The 26,584-nt window shown below is 42.8% G+C and overlaps 1 protein-coding gene across 1 annotated transcript in view; it reads right to left on the bottom strand.

Annotated features, from left to right (window-relative positions):
• Nucleotides 1–4,819: 4,819 nt before the first annotated feature.
• The window catches only part of MSH3 (mutS homolog 3), a 94,022-nt gene continuing 72,257 nt past the window's right edge, over nt 4,820–26,584 (bottom strand). The window contains exons 21-25 of the mRNA XM_041426660.1: nt 23,159–23,316; nt 8,434–8,620; nt 8,148–8,277; nt 6,639–6,813; nt 4,820–5,220 (exon numbers count right to left, since the gene is read on the bottom strand). Coding sequence (XP_041282594.1) covers nt 5,112–5,220; nt 6,639–6,813; nt 8,148–8,277; nt 8,434–8,620; nt 23,159–23,316 — 759 coding nt within the window. The 3' untranslated portion in view covers nt 4,820–5,111. The remainder of the gene's footprint in view (nt 5,221–6,638; nt 6,814–8,147; nt 8,278–8,433; nt 8,621–23,158; nt 23,317–26,584) is intronic.

Genomic DNA, 26,584 nt, shown 5'->3' with positions numbered 1-26,584 from the left:
GGCTGGCTCGGGACACCTTGGTGTCCTCTACTTGCATTGTTAAAACTCTGACATCATTTTGGGGGGAAAAGGTTCAAATGACACGCTGCATCGCTCCCTGGCGATGCGCTTGGGCAGGCTGGCTTTTACAGCAGGATGAAAATGATGTTTCAAGGAGTTCTGTTTAATTACAGTGCCCCCCTGCTCCCTCGGGGCCATGTGGGGTGGGGGCTGCCCCAGCCCAGCGCAGAACCAGTGGTGGCTCTGTCCCCAAAGTGGCACAGTGTCCCCGGGAGCAGGGACACACCCTGCCCTGTCCCCAGCCCTGAACAGCTCACTGCACACCGGGAATGCTGGTAATGTGAAAAATTATGTGTATTTTGTGATTGGCTTTTCGCAAGGATTAAAATGAATATTGTATGTGTTACGTTAGAAAGTTACGCTGTATTAATTTCCTTAAGTATTAAATTAACTACTAAATACTGTTTTAGGTTATAACATAACGTTAAAATAGAAACTATGCTATGTAAGACATTTTTTTAAGAAAGGACTCGCACCAGACAGCAGCCACAGGACACCTAAATCTTTTAGAGAAAGGGAATTTATTGCTCCCTTATCAGCAGAAAATTAACTTCTTCCCACCTCAGACATGAAGATAGCATGAGGAATAAAAAGCTGACAGTGCCCAGACAGAATCCTGTGTTTGAATGGAATTTATGCATCATGTATGAGATGTATGAATATACAACAGGCTATCGTTTTTAAGGGTTAATCTCTGCTAACGTGGGTACTTCTTCAGGCTTGTGTTGCCCAGAAATAGGCACCCAGACGTCACTCTTTGTTTTTAATGTCTCATATTGTCCTAATCCTAATTGTTCAAACTTTATTATTCTGATTATATTACTACTATTAAACTTTTAAAATTTCAAAAGGAAGTGATTGGCGTTTTTCACATTGGGAATGCCCCAAAACTCAATTCCTACAGCATTCTGCAGACAGCACAATGCAAGGAGGAATAACTCGATGTGTAGGCAGAGGGAAAAGCTCAGCCCTCCACTGGAACTTTTATTTAGTGTTACATAAGAGCGAGATAATTATATCTAGTAATCTTCATGGCACTCACTCTTGAGTCTTAATTCACTCTAGATATTGGGATTATTATAATTCAGAAAACCCAACGTTGATTTCTACTTCCTTATAGCTGATTGTGCATTTGGAATTTGCTGTGTGTTGTATTTTCCAATCCCTTCTTTCCCGAGAATCATCCTTCTTCCTTCAGCACATTGCAAAGCCATAGAAACTGACTGCTTAAAAAATACAAATAAAAGGTTAAAAATTCCATTAACATCAAAAGAGTTTTTCATTATTGTTACTAGGGGCAGCTATGAGTATTTAAAATAAAAACAACCTTATTTTGTAACACCTGAAAAAATACTTCTACTTACTCTCAAGGAAACATTTGGGAAAAGGGCCATAAAAAAATGACAGATTCCTTGCAAGTGCAAAAAACCATAAATATTTGAACACTATAAATGTCTGAAGTCTCTCTCTGCAGTTCACTTTTGGCTGAACCACTCCATTTTCAGACAGTCCTCACAGTGAACACCTGCCCTGCAAGGACTGGCATCTCAAATCAAGGTGCTTGCTTCAGAAAGTGCTAAAGATTTTTAGGAGATTAAGAAGATATCCTTTGCTTTCTACTTGTCCCTAAGTCTAGGCAGGGGAAAAATCTGTATGTAATGTAGTGTAAATAAGGAAGTCCCACTAGCTCTGTGCAATGCAATCCACCAAACCTTTATTTCCATTTAAAAAAAAAAAAAAAAAAAAAAAATTATATCAGAACCACTGCAATATTTCTACTAAAATAATTTAATTAAATTAGCAGCATTTTAACACAGAGTAGAAATATCTGGATAATTTACTTTCAGATACCTATGAATACCAAACATTAATTTCATTGCAGGAAACATGCTTTTTGTTATTCCTGACTCAGCTGACATTTCAGTGATCCCTACATTGATTTACACACCTTGTAAACTTTTGTGTTAGCGAATTCATGTCACTTCTACAAATACCTCTGGAAAACTGTGCAACACCAAGAGAAATCCTCTGGAGAATTCCCTCGGTGGAAGATGCTGTCTGGCAGCAGTAGAGGTGACTGCTCCTGGTAATGGGTTTTGCTTTGCACATTCTGCAGGAACTTTTTTAAATGACCAAACACGAGGAGGCAGGGGCTGCTCCCTCTCCCTCTTTCCTGAGGCTCTGAGGTGTGAAGGCAACACCTTCCAGAGAAAAGGCACGAACATTTCTCTGCTGGGAGCAGTGACAGAGCTCAGTAAAGTGATAAACACTGCCTCTGAAACCAGGATGAAAGCCAGGAAGTGCAAAGTCTCTGCCTGTGTGTGCAGCACAAAGCTGCACTTCCCACATCAGTGTTTCACCCTCTCAGCAATTGCTGGGAGCAGAAGCCAATACCCTCTGCAGCCTTCCAAAAACTCTAATATTTGGGAAGTGACACTTAAACATTCCTTTGTGAAGGCATCCCAAGACTAGGAGGAATTCCCACTATCACCAGGCACCACCTAACACATGCCACTCCTCTTTACCCTCAGAGCCTCAAATGTGTGACTCAGCACACAGACAAAACCTCATCACTCTGATTTAAAAACGGGGCACATCTCCAAGAGGATCCCACTACCAAAGCTTACTTCACATTCTTTTTAGGATGAAGGTTAGTGTGCTGGGACTGAAAAGACAATAAAAGAATAAGTAACAAAAAAGACAAGAGCAGCTTCTCAGCTCTCTTTGAGAAGGACTTCTGCTATGACAGAGAACCCCCAACCCACAGCAGAAGGAATGAAGACAAAAATCTCTTACAAAAGTAAGGCTTTTCCCTGTTTCCCATAAAGTTTTGTGTTTCTTTACACCCCACTCACTCTGCCAAGGCTGAGGAGGGCCTGTCTGTCTGTCTGATCTCCTGCTGCACGAATGCTCCCAGGCACGCCCTGGGTTCTGCTCTGCATCAGCAGAACAAGGCCCAGACACAGCTGCACTGTCCCTGCTTGCCCCATCACCCATGTGCCCTGAAATAAATGGGCAGGAGATCTGTCTCCTTTTTAATGCCTTTATTAAAAAAGAGATTTTTAGGGGTTTTCTTGGAAAATGGGAAGATTTTGGAGCAGTGCATTCCTCATCTGCATACGAGGTCCCAGGCCACTCCTATTCTCCTGGGCTGCGTGTCCAGGTGTAGCTCCGGGGCAAGCACTGGGAGGACAATGGCTAAATCACCAACCATTGATGGGTAATTAAAGAAGAACTCTCAACAATGAAGCTAATTTAACAGCAATTGGTCCAACCAGTTTTAGCTCTGTAACCTTAAACAAAAATAGATAACTTTTTATTCATAACATGCCCCAAACCCAGCAGCAGCACTTTGCAGCCCCTCACAGGGCACCCTGCCATCCTCACCCTGCTCTCTAGGAATTCCACAGCAGTGAACAAAGCAGATTATCTGGCACGGACACAAGAAGCCCCACGGGGACAGCCAGACAAGCTCCCCTGCAGATGAGCAGGGCTCAGCATCATTACCTGTCTGCAGCGTGGCCACAGGCATCGCAGCTGTGCTTGCTCTGGACAGCACCAGCAGCACCAAACCCAGCTCCCCAGGCTTCTCTGCAGCTCTCCATGTCTTTCACTGCATCCAGGTCCTTTCTTCCTTCCTTGCCAGAGCATAGTCTGAATGCTCCCTGGAGGGTGAGCACTGGGAGCGCACTTGGCACATGCAGGAATTGACCCCTCTAAACCCCTCTAAATTCATTCCAATTCATTCATTCCCTCTGATGGCAAAGGTCAGAGGTCTGCAGACCCACAGCACTGTGTCTGTGCACACAACAGCAGAGCACCGGGCTCACTGTGCTTCACAGTGCCTGGCTTAGATAAACACACAGGCCTGCAGTCACACCTGGCAAGATTAATTTTCCTTTTCAGCTCCTCCAGCTCAGGGCAGCGCACTGCAGAGTCTGGGAGGAGAAGCTCCCACTCTTGCCTGACAAACTGTTTCCCTGATGTCCTGACACCTGCAGAGAATTGTTTGTTTCAGGTTAGCAGCTGCCTATGACATGTAAAGAATCCCTCCCTTTCCTGCAGTCCTTCAGGAAGGGGCTGCTCTGGTGGGACCAAAACCTGGGCCAAACAAAGGGACAAATCCTCAGGAACAAGCCCTGCCACCAAACTGCTCCTGGGGCTTCCCAGGGGACCACAGCCCCCTCAGGGCTCCCTGCTGGGGTGGGGGCTCCTCAGGGCTGCAGGGCAGCCGAGCCCCCCACACCACTGCATTATTTTTACAATGCCTCAGGCTATTTGCTGAGGTTTAGGCACGTCAGCATCGTTGTCCATTTGCACAGCAGTGTGTTCAGTCTGGTTCTTTGTAGGGAAAACCCATTTGGATATCGTATTCCCATGCGAAATTTGGCGGTGGTAACTGGAAATTTAAAAATTGAGAAGGCCTTCTGAATTTTTCAGCTTCAGTTTGCATTTGACAGAGCACTGGGGATGCCAGCTGCACACTCTGAATCACCCCTTTCACTCACCCTTACAATAATACCCCAGCATTATTTTTGGAGTTAAGTCTTTCTCCAGACCGTGCCAGACAGGGGAAAGATCAGAAAAAAGGGTGCCCTAAAAAAATCAGTGAATTTTTAATGCATTAATATGGGAACAAGGTAAAAAGTCTCTTTATAGTAACCACTGTTAGCAGCTGCTGGCTGTACAGCAGAGTTGAGATTCAACTACATTGTCCCAACACATACAAATATTTCTTCAGAAATAAGTACAATAAAGGTGAAACACACTGTTTTATTTATAAAAAGTTACCTTATAATTTATCAATAATTTCTTTCATGGTTTTTAAACAAATTAGAACCAATCCCCATAGGCGGTTTGCATTTAAGGAAAAGGGTGACAAGGAAGGGATGTGGAGAGAGAAAATTACACATGATGCAGCATCTGTGATCTCTCAGAAAGCAAACAAGTCAACTCAGTGCACCTGGAACTACACCCTGATAAAACCCATTAGTCTCCAGACATGTGTTTTGCACCTCCAGTATCTTCCATCTTTAACCATGATTTGAGGATTAAAAACTGTCCTTTCTTTCATCCTCAGCTTCATACATATTTTTCCATTTCTGTAGCTCCTGAGAATCATTTATCTTCCATGCTTCAGCAAAGGACTTCATTTTTTTCCTGTGGGGGAAAAAGAAAAACCTAATCAAAATACAGACACATTTTTAAGCAAAGCACATCAAACCCTAAAAGTCCTACAGTCATCTGTAAAATTTTATACACAGTCCAAAATAGCACAGCTCAAAATGTTATGTGATGTTCAAACAACAAGTTAATATTTTCTAAGATTCATGTTCCTGCTCTAGGTCAGCCAACAAATTAATTTCATAACCAACTTACAGCACCAGCAGCACTGACAAAATTATATAAACAAATGGTAAGAACTAATTGTTAAAGGAAATAAACAGCATTATAGTCAGCCCTGTTTAATTTTGAACATTCAGTTCATACAAATTTGCAGGATCATAAAAAGAAAACACATTTTCAATAAAAATGAGCGCGCACATCCTCCCTGTTTCTTCTCAGCATTTTTTGATTTATAAGAGCTGTGACAAATTACAAGACGTTTAAAATGGGTTAACACACATTGGCAACAACAGTAATGTCAAAAGTGGATGAAATTACACATGGATTTTCTTAAATAATATGATTTAAAAAAACAAGACAAGGTGTCTGGCCCAGGGGTACTGTGACAAGGGCAGTGCCACCAGCAGGTCCAGGTGTGGCTCCTCTGAGCTGGAAACCCTGCTCCAGATTTGTTTTTTTTTACTTTTGCCAATTACAGACTGATATTTCCAATTAGCATGAGCCACTGCATTATTTTTCCTATAAACTGTCAAGTACCTTCCAAAGTTTCTCTTTGGCTTTATTAAGAGGGGATAAAAAACGTTGTTAAGCGCCGAGCACTGTCGAGTTCCAAAGTTTGCACCTATAAATAATTAGTAGTCAAAATGTTCTCATGTAAAATTATCCTGTCAGGATTAGGTACAGCCATCAGACAACCAAGATCTTGGTTCATTATGTTCCTTAGGGGCTACTTGAATTTTGCTCATAGGACTGCCATGGAAAATAACAGCAAAAGAAAAAAAAAACCAATGAAAACAGTTATGAATATCTAAACTGTGCACATAATGTTACAGGATTTACAAATCCATTATGCCACTTGATACACACAGGAATTTTCATAACTACTCTGATACATAAGGTACAAACACCCCTGAATGAAAATTGGATATCAGGGACATAATAAAATCTCCAGAAGTTTCAATAAAATTCTGGGTGTTTGTGGGGGCAATCCAAATATATTATAAACATTTATTTGCAAGTTAAACCAGAAGAAGAATGTCCATATTTGCTTCTACACTTTAGTAAACAAAGATAATTTCAAGTTCCAAAGTAATAAATACTTTCTAATTTAAAGTCGTTCATATTTTCACTATCACAGATGAGAACATAAGAAGGAAATATTATAGAAGGAAATTATAGAAGGAAGTACTATAGAAGGAAATAAGGAAAAAAAAAATCACATTTATTCTGACCTTTTCATGTTCACTATTCTCTCCAACTCCTTTGATTTGTGAGCTGCTTTCTTCAAGATTTCTTCAGGAATATCTGCCAGTTTAGCAACATTTAGCCCATAACTCCTTGCAGAGACTCCTTTAGTTATTTGATAAAGGAAAGTGATAAATTCAGGATTCTCTTCCCCTTCAGCTCCTAAAAACATAAAACCAAAATCAAAACCTCCTCTCTGTGGCAAATACATAAGTCCCCTGTCCTGATCAGCTTACAAGGAAAGCAGATAATACAAAATGAAGAATTATTTAGGGGAAAGGTTAATGGCAAATAGCAATGGCAAGTCATTAAAAAACCACATTTAAAAGTTTTACAATTTTTCAGTGAACAGGCCTTAATGATACCTCTTATAATTCAAGAACTGGGACCATCATGTTTCAGAACAGTTTCAAAACAATCAGATGTGTTTTTTCGCTCCACAGAGTGCTACATTTTGGAGCTGCTTGACACAGTAGGACGAAGACACTGAAAGTACACGACATGAAGTTATGCAGCCCAGCTGAAATGAAATCCACGGGAGCTACAAAACACATCCTGCTCGTGAAGCCCCGTAAATAGCAAATGTTTGCAGACAGCGAGATCTTTCAGAGAAGGAGCTGCCATATGTTTGATCCCTAATCCCGCCTCCCTAATCCTTTGTGTTTGGCTGCTGTGGGAAGGTGGGTGCTGGGATGGGCGAATCTTTCTCCCGCCCCAGCTCAGATATCCTCCTCAAACACGTGAAGGAATGCATGTCCACTTTTCAACCCCTCTGAATGTGTGACTGGAGCGGGTGTATCACATCCAGGTGAGGTGTAAATTGTCACACTGACATCCTAGGATTTTAGCTTTTATATTGTTCATGTATTTGTGATCCTGCAGTTCTTTAGTGCCTAACTCCAAACTCCACATTCAGTGCCAGCTGCTGCTGTCCCGTTCTGGGCAGACACAACAATTCCTCTCCAGGCCTGGCAATCAAGGACACCTAACTGCCCCAGGGCCAGAAATGGAAACAAAAGTGAGTTGGGGGGAGAAACCTGGGGTAAATGGTTATGGTAATGTTCCAATTACAGCTGAAGCTGTAATTGGAACATTAACCCCCAATATGCAAATGGACCAAACTTATAAAACTGTGAAAACTTGTGACCTGTTGCTCATTTTGGGTGTAGGCCCTGAGGGAGCATTTTGCCTGCCCAAAATGTACCTGAAGGCCCTTTAATAAATATAACTGCTTTTTTTTCTGTTAACTTTGTCTGCCCCCAGTTTTTAGGCAGCCCAATGAGGCATCAATAGCAAGGAGTGCTCCCTCAGAGTGCTGGCAGCAGCCCCTGGGGACTGCTGGGGTTGGTAGGCTGGGACGCAAGAAAAAGATTTTGCCAAGGTCTGAGGAGGAAAATGGCTATGAACAGCTTTTTAGAAGTCTGGCCCTGCTTTTAGGTAGTCAGAGAAGGCATCACCATCAGCGTTACTTCGTGTCTGAGGTGCCTGTGGCTGACCTGTGTGCTGTGCGGCGTCCTCCTCGCTGAGCAGGAAGGCCATGTGGTAATTGCCCACGGCGCCGGGGTACAGCTGCTGCAGCTCGCACACCGAGGGGTAGTGGGTGACAAACAGCGTCAGGGCCTGCACCTGCAGCACACACACAACACGCTTTGGCCCTCGTGTGGGGCTCCCTCAACACATCCACGCAGAGCTGGCGTCCTTTCCCCACACTCCTGCGCGTGGGTGCGGCATCTTTCCCCACAGCCACGGCCTGCGCGGCCTACCCGCGCCACAGGCACTTACGTCTCTGATGAAGTGCTCCAGGGTGGCATAAGCAATGGCAATGCCGTCGTGTGTGCTCGTCCCTCGGCCCAGCTCGTCCAGGATCACCAGCGACCTCGAGGTGGCCTTTCTGATGATCTCAGCAGTGTCTGTGAGCTCCTCCATGAAGGTGCTCCGGCCTTTGTAGATGTTGTCTGCAGCGCCCATTCTGCACCGGGACACAGGGCACAAAAACTCATTACAAATGCCAGCCAATGCTGGGAAAAAAATAATGACGGGCATGAAACCATTCTGTTATAATCTCTACAAACAGAGGAGAAGAATGCAAGCAGAGCATTCACCTTCCAGAAGAGTCTCCCAGCACACACTTCTCCCACCTTCACGAACAGCACAAGGCAGCCTGCTTTTCCCCCAAAAAGAACCCTCCACTTCAGACCAGTCAGCTCACGAGAATTCCATCAAAGGTAGCTGTGAAGGTGAATTTCAGTCCTTTGTTTCATATGGGTTTCCAACGCCAGCAACACCCAAAGCTATCTGATACTGGCATTTCCACACAGAGTGCAAGCTCGTGTGATCAGGCATTTGTGCATCCAAACAGCAGAGCAGCCACCTCCTTCAGGCACTAAGAAATTAAGCATTATTGCCCCTAATTGCACAGGTCTACAATCTTAACCAGAGTCCTGAAACAAGATTTAAAGGTATTTTAAAATGAGTTCTCTCCTCATTCTGTTGAAACACAACTCTTGGCAGCCTGCAGGCAGGTGAGCTCCACACACAAATTCCTCCACATTCCATACGACTCTTCTAGCTCTGACTCAGATCCATGTAACCCTGAAACACAATCTCAAATTGTGAATTTCTGGTCTACATCTGTGAAACCTGTTGTTAGTCCACCCTGGTTATCCCTTTTCCTACAGCTTTCCTCACCTGTGCAAGTAATACGCACTCTATACTGAAGGAAGAGCATTTCTTTTTTGCATTTCTGCTTTTGAATTACATTAATCATATTAGAGCATCCCTTCTGAGACAGGTCACCACCAGCATGCCACTGAGGAGGGACATAAAACTGGATTTAATCACTCTTATCAGCTAATATATAGTTACATACAAGCCACGCTGATTAAGGGAAAACTAACTCATGGGTTTAGTATATTATATTTCCAAATTTAACTGCTGGCCAAAACAGTATTTAGAACCAATCAGAACCTTTAAAGAGAAGCCCAATGCAATGTTTCTTTTTCTCTCTCTTTTGATGGGTCTCTCTCTATTGCTTCTGTGACTTCCTGAGGCACCACCAAGATACAAATAATTTTATGAGGATCTTATGACTAAGAGTACTTGACTAAAACCAAGTAGGCTGGACCCATTTTAACTACGATTTGTATATATTCTCTGGTCCCTGCCCTGAAAATCTGTCATGATATCATGCATAACTGCATAATAAGCAAATTTTCAGTTATAAATTAACTACTTTTGGTTGGACATGGGCATATGAGAAAACACGGTTTTTGTTTCACTGGGTGTGTGCTTAAACACACACACACAAGTTACACTCCATCATACCCCAAAAGACAGGTGATTCTGGCCATAAACTAATTCAACTGTACGTTATTCTTAATTCTCTGAATTAAGTGTATAGCTCAGGATAATGAGGTTTTACGAAACTAACATTTCATTAGGCCACTTACTGCTGTAATCCTTTCAAATGCTGGGCTAGGAATGATGAAGATTTCAGTGAATTTCTCACAGTGCTCCCACCACCCCTGTGCCCCTTTCCCAGCTTGGGTCAGGCACTAGGCTCTGCTGTAAAATCAAACAATCCCCCCACTGCACAGATCCACAGAGAACAGGGTAACTTAGGCCTTTTTTAACACTGTTAACTGTGTTAATGCAAGTACATCAATCAGAATGACAAATACTTTTTATGTTTGAACAATCTCTGGCTCCTTAATGAACAAGTTCAGTGTTAGTCTCCGACCCTACAATTAGTGGCATTATGATTTTCTCATTTCTTATTTGGTTTTTCCTTACAGGGACAGCATCTCACAGGCAGTCTGTTGTGTGCCTGTGATGATTACACACAGAGCTTCCATTTTTCTCTGGGATTGCATCATTTCCACAGAGCCCACTAAATATTTTAGCCTGCTTTGTATCTAATTTGCATTCACAAAAATAATTTCCTGAACTTCCTCACTAAATGCTCAAGATACAAAGAGAAATTACTATTATCTTTGCCTTGTTGTTAGAGACAGCTGGAGAAGAAGTCTTTCTTTCCAGCATTTTAAAACATTCAAATCCAACTCGGGCTTAACCACAGATTAAAAAAAAGTGTATTTTTCAATGACATAAAACCTCCTAAATGTCATCCTTTTAAAATTTATTAAATTGTTCTTTCTGCTTCTGTCCTTTACACTCAAAGAATTACACTTGTTTTTTGAACATACATACTCAGAAATATCCCAGAAATAAGCAGGAATAACTGTTTCAGTGTTGATGACTGCATTTATAAAACTAACAGTTAATTTGCAGCAAGGCATTTCTCCCTCACTTTATGTTTTATTATTCCTCATACAATAAAGTTGTTGAGTCACAAAACCAACTGCTTAAACAGCCCTTTTTTGGTTTGGTTTTTTTTTTTTTTTTCACATTTAAATCAGCCATAATAAACCCCACCAAACTTCTCCAGGGCCCAGTGGCTTGGAATCCACATTTTAACGCAGAGCTCTTCCTAAATGTTTTTATACATTGAAACATTAAATTCTTCTTCTCCAGTCCTGCCCACAAGGAACGTGCAGACAGGCAGCATGAGCAGCGTCTCTTTGGATCCATCACTCCTCAGCAGATGCAATTTGGCTGGAAAACACTTGTTTTAATGTCTCTTTGACAGCCAACCAAACCCTGCAAAATTAAAAGCTCTTCATCTTACGGTGTTCAACCCATTTATTATGCAAACTAAAAAAAAAAAAAAAAAAAAAAAAAAAAAAAAGAGGCTAGATTATCTGTTTTCAGTGCTTGGTTCAAGTAGCAAATATTCCTGCCAAAGGCCTCTGAGAAAACCAGCAGAGAGGCAATGTTTTGTAAGGTAATTTTCAGAGGGTAAGTTAGAAGATATAACTGTGCTCCCTCTCAGAATAAGTTATCCCATGCTCTTAGAGTTGGCCTGGGTTTGAGATGACAGTGTGGGCCCCAGGAAGTTCACTCCTCTTTTGTTTCACTGTGCATCTCTCTCACAGTTTGTGGAAGTGAACAGGCAGCCCAGGAGCTCACAGTGGTGACATTCCACCACGTGAATCCCACAAAACAAGACTGCAAAGCCATTCTCTAGAATTTTATTATTTCCATGCAGCTGTCAACAGCCCAGTGCTACTTGCTGATTCCTGCTCTACAGAATACTGAATGCTTGGAAAAAACCCCAAACTTAGAAAAAACCCCATTGATTTTACTAATATCCATCTGAGTTTAGATGCTCATCTGAAATACTTACTGCAGAAATGGAACCTGTTGCAGAAGAATAAACCTAATTCAAAAACAATTAACATGAAAAGAACATTACTCTTTTCTCCGGGAATAAGGCGTAGAACACTCTCAGCACCAACAAAAATCACTTTTTGTGATTCAAAGATCACACCGAGAGCCCCATGAATAAAATAAATTTGTAATGTAACTTTACGATTCCACTCACTCCCTCACACAATGCCATTTCAAAGATCACTGCATTTGCACAGGAGTAATTTAAATTAAAATACCCAGTTTACAAGAAGGGAGGACGAGATGTGCCGCTGCCTTGCACTCAGCCCTTTCCTGCTCTGCACAGCCTGTCTGTGCCCAGCAGAGCAGAGTGGCCAGGGCAGTGGGGACAGACAGCCCACCAGGGACAGCAGGACACTGGAGATGTATTAAGTAATTCCTCAGGAGATTGCATGTGCAAATTTGTAACAACTCGCTGGCAAGAAAATAATGCTTCACACTCCCCCACAACCTACTGGTACATCATCCTCTTCATTTCCATCAAGATCTCACTGATGCAGACCAAAAACTGACAGGAAGAAAAATAATTTACAGAAGCTGTAATTACAGAATTAGGAAAAAAGAAGAAGTGTGACGGAAAGCATGGCTATCAGGATAGTTATTATTTTTGCATTAATCACTTCTAAGAAGCGTGCCAAGTTACATGGATGATGACAGGGAATCCAAGGATGCTCATGACATAAACCTGTTTTCAGTCTACATGCACACGTGCTCAACCATTTCTACAACTGCTTATCTTTAAATTTAAATGAAGACATACCAACGGTATGTTACATAATTAAGGACAACAGCTGTTGAGCAGCCTGACAGAATTAATTCAATGTAAAATACATTTTCCTTTCGTACTTTATTGTCGATATGTGATGCTCTCAGTCACTGAGAGATTAATGAAGATATTAAATTACTCTGAGGATTACAACTTTGCATTATTCTAGAAAGAAAAGCAAGTCCAAAGTGATTTCAATACTCAGTTTCATAGTGGTTTCTAAATATTTTTTCCCCTTCTCAGTATCTCTAGGTAACTCAAGTAGCCAGAACAAATAATCACTGAAATTCTCCTTTCCTTCTAGGGCTGGCCCACAGGGGAATGCTGCACACACCAGCACCTCTGTGTTTTAAAAGAAACATTTCTAACAGGATTAACTTTCAAGATGTGAAGTGCATGGAGGTTTTTTTTTTGGTTGGTTGGTTTTTGGGTTTTTTTTGGTTTTTTTGGGGTTTTTTTTGTGAAAGCCAGAGGAAAGAAGAACACCCATGGACTCAATCTTTTCAAAAGCTTCAGCTGGACTGACAGGACAGGTAGGACAGAATCCCTGTCAGTCAATACAGGCCTGAGGGACCAAAAGTTACCAGCACCCCTCATCCCTAAACTTTATGGACTAACAGAAACTCAGTTATTACAAAAGCTTATGTCACATTACCTAGTGAGGAACACCCAGTAAATTTGCTTGTTGAAATTCAGTGATGACATTCTCAGCAACATCTGAACTTCTAAAAAATACTTGCTGCATTGCCCAGGGCAAACACATCACCAACTCTTAAATTATCCCTGTAAATGTTATTGATGGGCAAGAGAAAGACCAGCTTGTGAGTGCAAACATTTTGCTGAAGGATAAATTACAAGAGCAGATACTCAAATTAGGGCGTTTCTTTGAGAGTCATCACTACGAGCTTGAAGAAGGTGAAAAAACAGAGACGAATCAACACCTTCAAATATGCACAGGTTTGCACTCGCTGCTTGGGACACCAGGGAGGGGACTCAAGGTAATTAAGTTAATGTGCATTTGTAGCTGAAGGATTGAGGCCAGGGGGGATTAAAGACCAGGAACTATAGCAACAGGGCAGGGACAGTGGCCGAAGCACTCAGCACAAGTGAACTTTTCCCCTTCAGACCTGCGGGTGCAAGGACAATCCAATTCCACCTGTGACTGGTGTTATAAATAAGAAGCCTGACTAGGCCAATATTCAAGCAACAATCAATTTATTAATTAATATGGTAAAGTATGAGCAACACAGGGCTGGGTACAGTGGGGGAAGTTTTCCCTCCAGCTGCACATTGATAGTTGGGGCTTACAGGTATTTATAGGGGTACACACAGCTTTCTCAGCAGTTCCTGTTCCCAATTTTTATGTCACAATTCTATACACTATTGTGAGTTAGTTTTTCTCAGGATGTATCTCAGAAAGGAGTATCCCCAGATGGTGGGGTTCGATTTCCCAAAGAAGTAAGAAGTCTCTCAGCTGGTGAGGTCCAGACTCCAGATGTGGCTCCACCTTTTACTTGCAAAGACTATAAATCTCATCATGGTGATGTCCAGCTTTCCTTGGTGAAGCTATCAATCCTTGAGTTGATGTTCAACTTCCTTTCTCAAGCTGCTTTTTACTGTTTTGCTAAGGTGTTGAGATAAGCATATGCCCTTTACATACATTCTAAACCTATATTTTTAAAGCTCCTTATTACAAGCAATATTCTAAAAAAAAGGTTACTATCGCAAAGCTGTTTAAATGCTTAGCTACGTGCAGAAAGTTCCTGTCCAGCAGCAACATTCTTAAAACTTTAATTCAGGTGCTAGCCTGGGGAAAACCTCCCCAGCCCACGAGGGGCAGCGGGGCAGCTCTGTGAGTGTCCCTGAGTGTGCACACCTGCCCTGCTCTGCCTGACAAGGACTCCCAGGGCACGCTCAGCCCCTGCACACACATGCCTTGCATGCAGCCTTCCCCCAGCAGCCATGCATGCACCCCCAAGGCTGTCTGGTTGAACGTGGCAGTATTCCATGCATAAAAGATGCAAACCTCACACTGCCCATGCATGTTTCTGTGAAATGAACAGAGACATGGAGCCAAATTAGCCACAGATACACGCACAGCCTGGCTTAACTTGTTCCTGCAGAGCCACAGAACACTGTCAGAAGCAATTACAGTTCAAATGTACTGTGATACGTCCAAGACACAACTTTTCTACTAAAACAGAACAAAATAATTCTTCAGTTTAACAACACCAACTACAACTTTCACTTATTCTTTTTTTTTTTTCTTTTAATCCAAACCACAGCTATCTCCACGTGATAGAAAACAGTGCAATGCACTTAATACAGCACCCTGTTCTTCCCCGAAAGATGGGAACAATTTACCCCAGAAGTGCAATTACGTGATTGATTGTGAGCATAAATGAAAGGCTTAAGTAAGTCTTGTTACTCTGGCAGTAAACAAAAATACAATTAAGGAGGAACAAAATGAAGCAAATTACTGTGCCATAAAGAAGTAACATTTCTGGAAATTACTTTGGGGTTATTGACAGCTAAAAGTTCTGTTGGTCTGACTCATTGTGCTTTCAATACAACAATACTTTCTTGGCATGTCAGTACATAAAATTCTCATGTGGACTTGCCATTCACTTGGGATTGCTTTGTGAGAACAGCTCCCTTCTTTTCTGCACAATAAATAAATCAACCTGCATGGCAGAACCACGAAGCTTTACCACATACATACAAAATAAACCTGAAAAAGTACCTTTGATTTTTTAATTTCCTGACCATTACTTTTCAGAGTCTAACTGCTCAGGCAAATTGAGAGACTTTCTTGTACTTATTATATTTTTTTTTCCAAAGGAAGATCTGAATGATTTTAAACACTTATTTTCAGGTTTAAAGAACTTTTTTAAAAATCTCCAAAGTTCTGGTCAAAACCAGGTTATGCACAAACAAGTTGTTCAGCTGAGATAAACTCCTCCACAGTTTTGACTCAGCAATCAATCTCCTGGTGAATTCTGTACACACCTGCAAAACCTGCCAAACACTGCTGTCACCCTCCCCACTGGTTTCACAGCCTGGATTTGTCTGATTATGAAGAAGCTGTCTAGATGAATGCCTTCATTTGTCTGAGGTGTTGTGATTTTAACTGGTATTTCTAGGAAAAATTATCTTCATTCTCTTACCCTGTAATCTTCGAATAAATCATTACTTAATAATGAAATAAATGGAAGTAAGGATTTTTTTTTTTAAATGTAGACTCTGTTCTTTAGAATTAAAACCAGAAAAATTCAAAAGTGACATAAAAATGAGAGGCAATATTTGCCTATTGCTATGGATTTAGGATCATTTCTAATAATGGAGATTATTATTTATTCATTATTTTAAATGCAACTATTTCCTCTCTGTGCTTCTCCTATGCAACTCCCTTCTGATAAGCCAGTGAAAGCACCTGAATGAAATTAAGTGTAACGTGGTTTACCTAGTTGCAACAAGTTGAGAATTCCTTTTGCCATGAGAGGTTGCATCAATGGCACAGTCACATCCATTGACATTTAGGAGTATTATTTTGCTTTTGTTCTCAGGAGATTTACCTCAATGTATTGCAAAAAGCACTTGGAGAACATCTTCCACTCAATTTCCAGTTTGACAGAAACATTCTGTTCCCTGCCTCACGTACCCCCTCCATCCTGTGCTTTCTGATTTTCTCAGGAGTTCCTACAAAATATACTCTTAGCAAACCCAGAAACATTTTAACCTGAAAGTAAATGTAAAAGTAAACTAAAGTAAGCCAGGCCATTTCAGTATCTTTCAAACCTGAATGGTCGTGGCATTTCAATGAAGAAAAGAAAAAATAAAATTCAAGCATCCCAAGTCAGCTGTCCAAATGCTTGCAGGTATTCATACAATATTTGCTTTCCATCATGATTTCAAACCTTACTGAAATTTGTGATAATGCTATAGGTATGCACATTTCATCTAGTTAAAATAAAATATTTGTCTACTTGTTTCTTTCAGCTCCACGCACTTGTGAAACAGTAATATGACTTTGTCAAGTTGTCAGAATTAAATAGCTGTAAATGCATTCAGGGAAGTAACACTCACAATACATCTATTATAAGGCTTGACCTTTTTGAGAGTAATTCCACCATTTACAGATCAGAAAAACAGACATTTTAATAAACCATACAGAGGAAAGTACTATGGCTTGTTTAATACATGGCCTCTCCAGAAGTCTGGAGTAATGAGGACTGAATTTTCTTGGGTTCTTTTTAGTTTTCTTTGAAGAAATCCTCCATCTCTAAACCATCCTCTAAGCCCTAACACCAATTATTTGCAGATATGGGGAAGAGGCTGAGGGCTCCATGCACCCTGCACAATCCTATAGGGACACAGCCACAAACACTCCTGTAGCTTCTGCCCCATAAATCTCTTTTAGGTGACAACAGTCAAAGCACAGGAAAAAAATGTGAGAGGATCCACAACGCCTGTGGGCGAGTCATACCAGAAATGTCACTTTGGGACACAAATGCCCCTTCCTCTTCCATTTTTGTGAGCCCAAATGCATGTGACTGCTGTGGCTCTCTGCTCACAGGATGATGCAGACGAGCAGTGCCAGGCACACCTCTCCAGCAGGCATTCAAACACTGATTATTTTTTAATGCCATTATGCTGTCTCCCACCTGAGTTTTGTGAGGTGTTTACCACGTGAGGTTTGTGCAGCACTCCTAAACCTCAGTGGAATGGGCCCACACCTGGTCTGAGTGGGTTTCAGAGCAGCTGAAGATCCCACCTGAGCAGTGGCTCAGCAAGGGAAGTACAGCCCCCAGCTGGCAGAACAGCACCGAGCTCCCACTTAGAGGGACTCTGAGGAAATGTCTTGGCTGCTCCAGCAGCTCCCTAAAGATAAAAAGAGACTCAACCTCACCAGTGTCACCGTGTTAAGCCAGGTGTATGTGTAAGTTATACCATTTTTTCCTTGAACCTAGAATGAATAGTATGTAAACAGCATGCATGGTCACTCTGTCCAAGCACTGGCGAAGGCAGGACCAGACAGCTTTCCTCACACCAGCTCTGCTTCTTGGAAAAGGAGGATTATCTGATGGGCACTTCTGGGTCCCTCCAAGGTGAAGCATCACACAAAACCAGGCTCAGCTGGGGTGGAATCAATCCAGGCTGGATTGATCACAGAATCCCCTGAGCTGGGAGGGGCCCCCAGGATCAGGCAGTGCCACCCCTGCCCTGCACAGACCCCAACAGCCCCACCTGGCATCCCTGGAGTGCTGTCCAAGCTCTCCTGGAGCTCTGGCAGCCTCGGGGCCGTGCCCATTCCCTGGGCAGCCTGGGAGTGCCAGCAGCCTCTGGGGCAAGCAGAACCTTCCCTGATCTGCAGCCCCAATTCCCCTGTGCCAGCCCCAGCCTGCCCTGCTCCTGTCCCTGTCCCAGAGCAGGGATGGGAGCTGCCCCTCGGGAGGAGCTGCAGCCCCTGGTCTGGGACACACCCTGGTCACTGGCAGTGCCGTGCCAAACTGAGCCAGGCACACGCCCAGGTGTCCTCCCAAGGGGACACAGCCTGTGTGCACATGTTCTCCCAGACCCTCCCCACCTGAGCTGTGTCACCTCAGGCCACGGCTGGGAGGACACAGCTGACACTCCCATGCACCTCAAATGCCATTTTCAACAGGACCTTCACTTGGAGAGGCTCTCACTTATTCTGTTGCTGCTTGAAGTGATCAGAATCTCCCTATACTGAGGGACCATCAACCAACTCAGAAAAGCCACTCCAATGCACATGGTGGGACTGGCCCTTGGTGGCTGGAATTTATGTGACCTAACCAAGGGCAGTGGTGAGAGGGATGAAACTCCATTATTTCAGTGCCCAGCTCTCCAAAGATGTCTGTGCTCTGGTTTTAATTGAACAGCTTTTACACATGTTCCACATCATTATACAAGAACAACGGATTATAAAATACCAAAATAGTGATGTAACTTCAGAGCTGAGACAGACAGACTCAGGACTCCATCGTGGCTGTGTCTATCTGAGGGACTCTGTATACAGACATGTAATACAAGCTAAGACTAAAAAACATCCCTCCCTAGCCAAGGTGAGCAATCACTGTCTGTTTTCACAAATTGTTCATACACATAAAGGAATCTGAAACAAGTGAGTACCTCCTACCTGCAGACTCAGCAATGAGGAGGACCCTCCATGTTAAAAATACATTTAAATAATCTGTTACAAGGAGAAAATGCAGAAGAAAGTTCTTTACACTTCAGTACAGAGCATGTGATGTGAAGGGACTATCGTGCACTGCCAGTCCCCTCCATCCCTGCCTTCTCTACATACCTAGAGACAATTCCAGCTGTATTTGATACCATCGGGATTGAAGTCAGGCTGAGAGGCTGTAAACAGCAAGCTAACTCTTTAAAGAGAGGCCAAGTGCATGAGAGGATAGTGTACATGGCTCTGTTTATTCCTGTGACCTTTCAGCAGGAGGCAGACCCCCTGCAAGAGGCAGCTGTCAAAGGTATCTGAGGCACAGGTGCCTCATTAGCTCAGATACCTGAAGCTGCATCTTCAGCTTGGCTGGCATGAAACCTCACTGCAAGCTGTGGGTCACTGCAGTGACCGTGCTAGCTCCCTGAAATGAGTGAAAACAGCTCTTCTTTCAACACAGGAAGAGAAATCCAGGCAGGTAAGTGCTCTAGGGAGGAAATTACTCTGTCCCTGTACCATCACCTGGCACTGGCAGGGGTTGCTCTCCTTGACACACTTCTGATGGCAGCCTGTGATGTCCAAAAATTGATTCCCAAAGTCCTGAAGGCACTTGGTAACCTGAAATGCTAATTATCTTGTTTATTTGAAGATGTTTTGCCTTCAAAGTGCTCTAGCATTCTCCCTGTCCCTCCCAATTGTGAACATGGACCCTCACAATCAGCTACTGCTGGCCCACAAGAAGTAGGATAAAGCCTCCCAGCAGTGGGAACTTCTGTCAATAATTGATTAGAAGAGGGACCAGCTTTCTTCAGCAGCTGAACACCACCCCTCCCCAGGGCATGATTAGGCCAGCAGAACCCTTGTCATTAATTCCTCCATACAGGGATGTCCACCCTTGCTTTTGTCTCCCTGCTCACACACACACAGGAACAGCATACTAATTTCAGTGTTTGATCGACTGTATTAGAACTAACAAAAACTGAAGGTTAATTTTAAAGTAGAGAATGAGCCTGTTTACTGCAAGGAGAAACTTGGATGGGAATTGTCAAACGTCAGAGAAAATATCCAAATCCCATTAAAAGTCAATAGAGATGGGATGCCAACCTCTTCAAAACCCTTCTAATTTTTTTAAATATAATGCCACTGATTTAGTTGGAATTCTTTAAGAAAAGATTACAAGAAAACATTATCCCTTATTGGAGAAGGGAAAAAAAAGAAAATACTAACCAGACTAACCAGCAAACAACCTCAGAAACCCTGTGTCCTCCCCCTAATCTGGGCTAGGCTCAGCACTGCCTCTTGTCTTACCCAGCCAGCAGTGAAGAAAGATCATTCCTCTCTTCACTCTACCTGTAAGCAATTCCTCTTGCATCTTAGAAAGCATTTGGTGTAATCCAGTATGTAAAGTCAATTTAGAGCTGCTATCCTCTATAAGCATGCCATACCACAAGGAATAACCATAGTAGCAACCTTTCAATTTCCATGGAAACCCTCCTTGGAAAACAAGACACAAATCCTGGGGATACAAATCCCTTAAACCTATATAAATTCACACTTGGAAGATGCAGTCTACAAACCAAAAAAGGGACTGGAAAAGGTTTACCACACAGAGCTCTTGGTCATTCTGGTGCACAGAACCCCTCACAGAGCCAGCCTGTGCAGCATCACTGGCTGATGCCTCCCTGCATCCTTTGCCACATCCTTCCCTGCATTCCTGAGCTCAGGGATCCTTCCCTGAGCATCCTTCCCTGTATCCCTGAGCATCCCTCTCTCTCCCTGCAGGGGTACCACACCAACAGCATCCCCCAAAACATCACCACAGCAGGGATGGAAGTGCCTAGGAGACTGACACCTTTCCATGCTAAGCTTTTAAACTATTAAAAATGTACTGAAGTTATCAGCAACAAAATGGAAATTCCCACTTTTTTTCAGCAAGACCTTGTGGCCTGGGCTGGCAGTGCAGAAAGGAGGTCTACATAGCTGTTATCATAAAAAAATTAAATTCTAATAATAACAAACAATCCAAACAAAACTAACCTCCAAAACAAAGCACACACGGGAAAAACAAATACAAAAATGCAAAATTGGGTGGGAGTTAAGAGAAAGTCTCTGATCTTTTCCAGGTCATTCCCTACCAGAGAGTACAGAGCAAAAGCTGAGGCTTTAGAAAAAAAGCACTAAACCCAAGCAGGACATAGTATGTGGCAGCTGGTTTACTGATTCTTTGCTCAAACCAGGCATTAAAAACTATTTCAAGGGTAACTTCCTATGGCTGAGACATTCCCTGAATGCAACGCCACATTAACCTGCCTGACAGACTTACATAGTTTATGACCTTTGCCAGAACCCTGAAAAACAAAACAAGACCTACCCAAAAAAAACCCCAAACCAACCAAAAGAGAAGTGTCACCTTCTTGGATGGTCTCTGTATATCTTGAGCAGAATCTTCTAACCTGTTCCTTTTCTCATCTTTTTTCCTGTTACCTTTTAATTGATGCATGACTACTTCTATCTTAAAAACGTAGATTAAAAATGTATTATCACTTTCTTCCTGATTAATATTTAGTCAATTAATTTACTCTTAATTGCTGGTGCGCTTACAAGAATTTCAGCAATTCTTCCACATATTCATCTGGTGTTTGACACATATCACATTAAATGAGGAATGGCACATCCAGCTGAGCTTCCAAAAGTAATATAGACATGTAGAAAAAAAAATGCAATCCCTTGTGTTAGAATGTGACTGGGCTACAAATTACATGGTCTGAAACCTCACAGAGTGAACAGCACTCTGTCCCCGCTTGGCTGTAAGTCTGAAAGCAAAAGTTTTACTTTTGCCCACACTCTTTAGCAGAGAAGTTGTGAAAAGTCCTTGGCTTTTATTCTAATACAGAGAAAAGCGAAGCAGAATCAGGGAAATACACTGGGGAACAGGTGGAACACAGATAAAAATCCAATTTATTCTCTTTCAAGCGGGCGCAAAACAAAACATCTCCCCCAATGACTGTGTTATATTGCTCAATATTTTCTGCAGAAATCACCCTTTTGCAATGACAGTCTAAGAAAAGCAGAGGAAAGCAGATACTCAGCTTGAGTGTGTGTATGATTAGAATTTAAGGAAGTGAGAACCCAAGTGAAGTACTCCATGTTCAGCTACAAACCCCAGAGGAAGACAAAAATAATCTTCAAATGCTCAGCGAGGCTGTAATGCTCCTCCTGTGTTGTCTCTGTGTCCCCACAAGAAATGCTCACCCCACCACCCAGCCCACTACTTCCAGCACAGGGTGGGTAAAAGAGTGAAGCATTTTGAATTCTCATCTCCAGTTACTTCTGGGAAGAGGACACAAATTGTTTGTGTGCTCAGCGCTGACCTGCATCAGGGCGTGATCTTCATCTGTTTTTGTCGTGACAGAGTGGAAAGTAAGAACACAACACTTTTGTAGGCTGAACAATTGCAGGTCAGTAGTGCCTCAGGTTCTTGATTAAAAGTTACCTTTGGAATGCACACTGGCATCACACAACAGGAATTCCCAGAAATTCCAGTGCAGGCACCTGAGTGCTGTGAAACTTACAACCACATGTGATAATCCACCTCAAATATCACCAGTAACACAAAACTTTGTCTAATTAAAGTAATTTTTGAAGAAAAAGGTGGGGAAACAGGGTGATAAACGCTAGCAATATTAGATTATAATATGCAGAGTTCTGACTCTACTGATAATTTTTACAAATTACTCTGCAATATCTCAAGAATGAAACAGTGAAATAAACTGTCATTATTCATTCTTAGAAGGACACCAAGTGAGGAGAAAGTGTGGTTAGGACTGACAGGAAGAAGATTAAGCACGAAGTATATGCAGTCCAAAATTTTCAGTCTGTAATACTGTGAGTATACACCACAGAGCTTCAGAGCAGAGACTGTGACATGATTTTCAGAGGTGACAACACCCACGTTATGGGAAACATTTGGCCAAAAAATTTGGCTGAGATATCCATTCAGGCAGGTAAGCTAGATACCTGGATGTTATTGAACACAGACACAATAAGATTCTTACATTGAAGATCCAAAGATTACAAAACAAGTACCATAGCTTACCAAAAAACTGGAACAAAAACCTAAAAATGACCCTGAAGCGCCTCTAAAACGAAAAAAAATGAAACTTATAAATTCTCAAGTCCTAAATGAAATATTAAATTATGCTTTGATACACACACCGCCAGCCCCAGCAGCATTTCCAGTTTTGAGAGGTTACCTGGTAAAGATTCCATCCACAACACCAACTGTGGCCTCTTCTGCAGGAACGAAGGAGCCGATCTGCGCCATGACCGTGATCAGTGCCACCTGCCTGATGTAGGAGCTCTTCCCTCCCATGTTGGGCCCAGTTATGATCATGACCCTTTCACCATCTCCCTGCAAACACAAAGCAGTGGTGAAATACATTGCCCTGCACGTGGGGCTCCTGCCAGGAAGTCTGGAGTGCTTAGAAGGATACAGGACAAGTCTGCAGGGTTAAATGTTCTATTTCCAGCCTGCACTGGTGCAGTTCATCACATTCACCTCTCCAGATATTATCAAGCCCCAGATGCACAAAAATCAACTTTGATTACTCTTGAGAAAAATGGAAAGAGTGAGGGAGAACCTTTCTGTTCTCCACCATGGAGCCAAGAAATAATCAGGGAACTCGGTCACCAGCACAGGGAGCAGTGAGGGATGCTGAGGGATGCAGGGCTGGATGCAGCCAGGCCAGAGGAGGCTCCAGGATGGGCAGAGGATGGAGCAGCTCTGCTGGCAGGAAAGGCTGGCACAGCTGCCATGGCTCAGCTGGGCAGGAGAAGCTTTGGGCTGAGCTCAGGGTGGCCTCGCAGGGCCCGAAGGGGCTGCAGGAAAGATGGACACAGACAATTGCCAAGGCCTGCAGGGACAGCACACAGGGAATGGCTCCCAGTGCCAGAGGGCAGGGCTGGCTGGGAGCTTGGGAATGGGGAATTGTTCCCTGTGAGGGTGGGCAGGCCCTGGCACAGGGTGCCCAGAGCAGCTGGGGCTGCCCCTGGATCCCTGGCAGTGCCCAAGGCCAGGCTGGACACTGGGGCTGGAGCAGCCTGGGACAGTGGGTGGAGTCCCTGCCATGGCTGGGGTGGAATGAGATGAGCTTTATGGCTCCTTCCAACCCAAACCACTCTGGGATTCTGCAAAATTCTCTGGAGAAAGGGAGAAAATTGTGAGCTTCCAGCACAGCCAGCACTGCCCAAATTTGGCTGTGATCTGGATTCCTCTCCAGTCTGAGCTCTTACTGTCAAATGGGAAGAATGGTAGCAAAGACGTGACCTGGATTTTACACTCATAACTGCCTGGCTGGGTAGGACATAAGGACATTCAGAGTGGCTACAAGAAGGCATCAGGACATTCCTGAGTCTGGCAGCACTTGGCTGCCACACAGATGCTGTGGACAGGCCATGCCCCATCTCCATCAGTGTCCCTCATCACTAAAACCAGACCCAGGAAAATGAGATCAGATGCAAGAACTCATCTCAGCTGTAAGACTCCCCACGCTACTGCTACGTGTCTGCAGCTCCACAATAAAACTGTGCTCCCCAAGTGCAAGAGAACTGCTGGTGCAGAATTACAACTTGTCAGTGAACCTATAAAGCTTTCTCACAGCCTGAGTCGAGACTAAGAGCTTGAGTTATGCAAGGACATCACACAGCTAGGCTTTCCCAGGGGTGCAGCTGATGAAATGCACCAAGGGATGATCTGAGGAGAAGCCAGCACTCTGCACTGCCCATGGGAGGGGCAGGGGAGACAGGACAAAGCTGTGCATAATGGACATTAGTCACACCACGTGGGGAACTTGGCACTGATCAGGCACTGTGGTTTCAGCAGCCAACAAATCTCCAGGCAGCAGGTCTCAGAATCTTCTCAGACTTGGGTTTCAGATTGGGTTTTCATTCTGTTCATAGGGACACACACAACATGCAGACAGGACTGTCACTTATGTTTTAAATCAGGTATTAGAGAAGATACAGGACATCAGTATTTATTATATGCAAAAAGCTGATCAGGTTTTGCAGAAAAAACCTCAACCATACACAAGTGACAATGCAGTCAAAATGTAGAAAATGCCATTATTGGGAATAAAGGATTGGATGTAACGAAGTGAACGTGACTATATGAGAACAAAATTCATATCATTCTGGTCCCCAAAGTGCAACTCAGAACTGCTACTAAAACTTTGTCAGGGCTCAACACAACAGAATTTACAGATGCTCAAACCCAGAATGAGTTCAGAAGTTCATCTGTTAGGATCCTCGAGTTTTCTGCACGTGCCTGGTGTCTGTCCAGGCTCCCTCCAGCCAGTGTGGGACTGATGGCTGCTCTGCCAGGGCTCTGGTTTTCAGAATCTGCTGCAATACCAGACCTGAGAACCCCTCAGTCCTCACAGCTGATGCAGCCATAAGCCAACACCTCACTGGAATCTATGGCTGAAGCTAACAGTTCTGAAACAACCCACAAATGTTTGAGGAGAACAGGGGGAATGGAGAAATAAGCTGTTTGTTTTCAGGGGATTAAAAAAAAAAATGTTTTCCTCGAGTTAGATATTTGACAACATTTCAGCTGAAAGCATGACAGGAGATGTATTTTCCTGCTGATTCAAACACATCAGTTGAAAACTGGAGATGCTTTAATAAACTGGTTCCCACCCACCTCTCTCTCAAGAAAAAGAGAACTCAAAGAACTGCAGAAGCAAAAGTGAATCTGCCATGATCACTTGGTTTTGTAATATTCAGTATTTAGAAAGCCAGCATAAGAATGGGACTAAAGAGGGAAAAGTGCATGATGATTCCTGAATGACACGCTGAATTTTTTTGGAAGTGCCATCTGTCGCTTGTTTGGAGTTGACAAATAATTTTGAAAACATTCTCTGATGTATTACAAAATATCTGTAGCATTGTTCAGGATGGAACAGCACTTTAAAATGTTCCCCAAGAAATACACACAAATTTGAATGCTGTTTTTATAGCAATGTCCCACTTTGGCAGCTGTTTCATACCTTTCCTTCATTTATTGCATAAAGAGGCAGAGAGAAGTTTTGAGGATATCTTTTATATTCATTAAGAACAGCTATTTAATATTTATAAAAGTATATGGAGAGATAAATATTTAACGAAAAGCTTCAAACAGGCATGTAATTTAAAAGACAGATTTTAGTTGATCAGGGAAAAAGGCCGTATGACACTAATATTTCCATAAAGAAAGGAAACTGCAAAGTAGAGAAACACATTAAAAAAAAAAAGCAATCTTAGAATTAATCTGAAAAACTGAATCTCTAATATGTACTTTTCATATTAAAAGATTTTAAAAAATAGATAGTTTGTCAAAATGCAGACTCCCTAAGACGGCACTGTTAAAAACCCTGTAATTATACATTTGTTTTTTGAAAACAACCATTTGATTGAGACATTTTCCTAATTCTGAGATTACCTTTCTTTTCTCTACGCCTTGAGACTGAACAGGGCTGTAAGGAGAGCATCTGGCAGGGAGGAATCAGCAGAGGGACAGAACAGATGTGGTGACATCTAGCAACACCTCTCTGAAGTGCAGCCCAGCAGGCTGCTGGGTTCAAATCCCCATTTCCACCCACTGCCCCAGGAGCTCAGCCCAGCCCCTGCCCCGAATGGCT

This window comes from Onychostruthus taczanowskii, unplaced genomic scaffold (assembly GCF_017590055.1).
Source record: "Onychostruthus taczanowskii isolate IOZ18803 unplaced genomic scaffold, ASM1759005v1 scaffold92, whole genome shotgun sequence".
In the NCBI taxonomy this organism is placed as follows: Eukaryota; Metazoa; Chordata; class Aves; order Passeriformes; family Passeridae; genus Onychostruthus; species Onychostruthus taczanowskii.
This window is presented reverse-complemented; position numbering and strand designations above follow the sequence as displayed.